At 58.6% G+C, this 3,704-nt stretch overlaps 1 protein-coding gene across 1 annotated transcript; it reads left to right on the top strand.

The window, feature by feature from the left end:
* Positions 1–955: 955 nt before the first annotated feature.
* LOC125317569 (olfactory receptor 14J1-like) lies at positions 956–1,959 on the top strand. The gene has a single exon (XM_048287422.1). It carries the CDS (start codon positions 968–970, stop codon positions 1,928–1,930), a length of 963 nt encoding a protein of 320 aa, XP_048143379.1. The 5' UTR covers positions 956–967; the 3' UTR covers positions 1,931–1,959.
* The last annotated feature ends 1,745 nt before the right edge of the window (positions 1,960–3,704 follow it).

Below are 3,704 nucleotides of genomic sequence, written 5' to 3' on the forward strand. Positions count from 1 at the left end.
AGCTCCTGCAGCCCTGAGGGCTCTTTGCCAGGCCAGGGCATCTGCCACCTGCCAGGGGCAGCTCTCAGCCTGCCTGGGAGCTCCCCATGGGCTGTGGGGAGGAGTTGGAGGTGGAAGGAGCGACCCCCCTCAGGGCAGACTCCTCCTGCTGGGGAGGTGGTGCTGCATGGCCAGGGCTGCTCTGAGCTTTCTCCTCAAGGGAAGGGAAAGGGCCTCTCAGGTTTGTCTGTGTCACTGAGACTCCTGCACTGCCACCCTGGGGATCAGCAGCTCTGCCTCAGATCTCCCTCAGGAAGAGCCTCCTCACACTCCTCTGCCTGCAGACAGCACCAGCAGCACCTTGGCTTGCAGCATCTCCCTTTGTCTGAGCTGCCCTTCAGGCCCTGCTGCCAGGGAGATGCCCCTGGGCAGTGCCCTGTGCTGGGAGGGCTCTGCAGGGCAGGGCTGAGCCCCCAGGGCTGGGCTGGGCTCTGGCAGCACTGGCAGGGACAAGCCTTGGACACAGAGAAACAGCTGCCAGGAGGCACAACTCCAGGCAGCAGAGAGCCAGAGCAACCACAGCTGCACAGGGCAAGGGAGAAGGGTTTAGAGCAATGGTTTTGAAATTGGAGCCTTCAAAAAGTCACTTTATTTTTCAAGACCATTTTAAGTAGAATCACCGGGAAATAGAGGGAGGTGAAATGAGCAAAGGGCACCTGTGTGGGGACCAGCAGGTCCGACTGCACTGGGGCACAGGGAGCCCTATTTTCCCTCAAGACCCCCAGTGTTCAGGCTGAGAGCAATGCTGAGGATGAGGCAGCAGCACAAACCTGAGCTCAGAAATCAAAAAGCTTAGCCAAGTTCTGTCACAGGAGGAGAAGTAGTTTTGAGGGGATTCCTAAGATAATAGCATAGGATTGACTCAGGGGAATCTGTCGAAGCTTGTCAATGCCTTCTTTCAACAGCCCACAATGCCCAGAGTGAAGAAATGTGCAACAGCAGCTCCATCAGCCACTTCCTCCTGCTGGCATTGGCAGACACGTGGCAGCTGCAGCTCCTGCACTTCTGCCTCTTCCTGGGCATCTCCCTGGCTGCCCTCCTGGGCAACGGCCTCATCATCAGCGCCGGAGCCTGCGGCCAGCACCTGCACAGCCCCATGTTCTTCTTCCTGCTCAGCCTGGCCCTCCCCGACCTGGGCTCCATCTGCACCACTGTCCCCAAGGCCATGCACAATTCCCTCTGGGGCACCAGGCACATCTCCTACTTAGGATGTGCTGCTCAGCTATTCCTCTTTGTCTTTTTCTTTTCAGCAGAGTATTTCCTCCTCACCATCACGTGCTACGACCGCTACGTGTCCATCTGCAAAGCCCTGCACTATGGGACCCTCCTGGGCAGCAGAGCTTGTGCCCACATGGCAGCAGCTGCCTGGGCCAGTGCCTTTCTCTACGCTCTCATGCACACGGCCAATACATTTTCCCTGCCCCTGGGCCAGGGCAATGCCCTGGGCCAGTTCTTCTGTGAAATCCCACACATCCTCAAGCTCTCCTGCTCCAAATCCCACCTCAGGGAACTTGGGCTCATCGCTGTCAGTGCCTGTTTGCTCTTTGGCTGTTTTGTGTTCATTGTTTTCTCCTATGTGCAGATCTTCAGGGCCGTGCTGAGGATCCCCTCTGAGCAGGGGCGGCACAAAGCCTTTTCCACGTGCCTCCCTCACCTGGCCGTGCTCTCTCTGTTCCTCAGCACTTCAGCATTTGCTCACCTGAAGCCCCCCTCCATCTCATCCCCATCCCTGGATGTGGCCCTGTCAGTTCTGTACTCGGTGGTGCCTCCAGCCCTGAACCCCCTCATCTACAGCCTGAGGAACCAGGAGCTCAGGGATGCCCTGAGGAAAAGGATCACGGGTTGGTTTTCAGCAGCAATAAACTCTCATTCTCCTGCAGAGCTGCTCTGATGTGACTCATTAATGCCCACTCTGTATCCTGTATTTGTTGCTGCTGACACAGGTGTTACGCTACTGTGAGTTTGTTCTCACAAAAATCTTTGTCTGTTCCATTTTTAATTTGGTATTTGCCTTTCCAGTGTGACCCAGAGACTGTATAAACGGGGAGCTGCACTACACTATGTGTGTGCTGGAACAAAAGAAAGAGCCTTGTGTTGTCTTGTTTCCCTGGCATCTTTCCTCCCTGACTTCTCTGGAGCTGCAGGGTCGGTGCCTCTGGGCAGAGCTGGGGGAGAAAAGAGTCCCAGCAGGACAGCACTGCCAGGGAGCCCCAGGGCTTCTCCTCCGTAACTCCTCTTCCTTCCCTTCCACACTCCCCTGCAGAGCCCCTGCGTTGGTTTCAGGCCTCAGGGCTCTGTCAGCTGGGTCCCAGCCCTGCTGTGTGACTGCCCAGGGACTGCAGGCAGGGACAGGCCGTGGGCACTGCTGGGACAGAGCTGGGCTCTGCAGCAGCATTTCCATCATGCGAGGGCATCTCCCCAGTGCAGGGCCTGAAAGCTTCAATCTCCTTCCCAGCTGTGTCTCAAGGATGTGCCCAATGCAGCGCCCTGGAGAGCAAACCAGCCCTGAGCAGCAAAGGGTGGCAGTGCTCAGGGTGGGGACACCCAGCAGTGCCCTGGCAAAGCCAGCGCCGCTGCCAGCAGGGGCCTCTCTGCCCAGGTCACAGAGGTTGTTCTTCCCTCCATGGAGGGACATCCAGTGACCGGGTCAGGGCTCCGTGTTTGCAGTGCACGGACAAGACACAGCCCTGAACACCCTGTATGTGGGGGGGGGGGGGGGGGGGGGGACATAAACGCAGTGAGCACAAACACCTTCAGCTGTTCCTGGAGTTCCCAGAGAGTGCCGTCCCCTGGGAACCCCCTGGATGCAGGGCTGGGATGAGCTCCTGTGCACAGAGCTCCCCGTGCCCATCCCTGCGGCCGTGGGGCACCTCGGGCAGGGGCAGGGCAGGGTGACACCCGCAGGGCTGAGGTCCCTGCCAGGCTCTGGCAGCGGCAGCAGAGCCCAGGGAGCCCCTGCCCGTGCTGCAATGAACTGTCTGTGAGCGTGCCAGGGAAGGACTCGTGTCCCTGAGCAGCCCTGGGGCTGTGGGCAGGGCATGAGCCCAGCTCAGGGGTGGGCACCCAACAGAGCCTTGACACTTCTGGGTGTGCCCATAAGAGAAGGGTTGGGCAAGGTGACCCTGGTGAAACCTCTCTGTCCATCAAGTGACAACCAAGTGTCTCTGGCACTGTCCCTCCCCAGCCAGGCACCAGGAGAAAATAAGCTGAGAAAACTGTGGGTCACCATGAAGAGAGATTAATGGTTGGGGCAGGGAAGTAAAGAGCAAAGGCCAAATGCAGAAGCAAAGAAACCACAGGGAGGCAAGAATTCAGTGCATAGAGTGGCTGCTTTGGAAGACAAATGGATCAATACAGAAAATCCAGACACCCTCTCACCCCCTTCCTTTCCCCAGTTCATTGCTGGCCATGGCGTCACACGGAATGGGAGATCCCTTGGGTCAGTCCAGCCCAGCTGTCCCCTCCCTGTGTCCTTGGGAACACTTGCCCATGCCCAGCACATGGTTTGGGGGGGCTGCAGAGACGCCTCATGCAGGGCCAGCCCTGCTCAGGGACAGCCAAAGCCTTGGGCTGGGACCAACCCCGCTGCAGCCACGAGTGCCAAGCACAGCAGCCCAGGGGCTGCTCTGGGCAAAGGCAACTCCAGGCCAGACACAGCCCCACCA

Source organism: Corvus hawaiiensis, chromosome 27 (assembly GCF_020740725.1).
Source record: "Corvus hawaiiensis isolate bCorHaw1 chromosome 27, bCorHaw1.pri.cur, whole genome shotgun sequence".
Taxonomy (NCBI): Eukaryota; Metazoa; Chordata; class Aves; order Passeriformes; family Corvidae; genus Corvus; species Corvus hawaiiensis.

Excerpts from the sequence above, each read along its gene's own strand:
- LOC125317569 (XM_048287422.1), top strand. The coding sequence starts at position 968 with ATGTGCAACAGCAGCTCCATCAGCCACTTCCTCCTGCTGGCATTGGCA.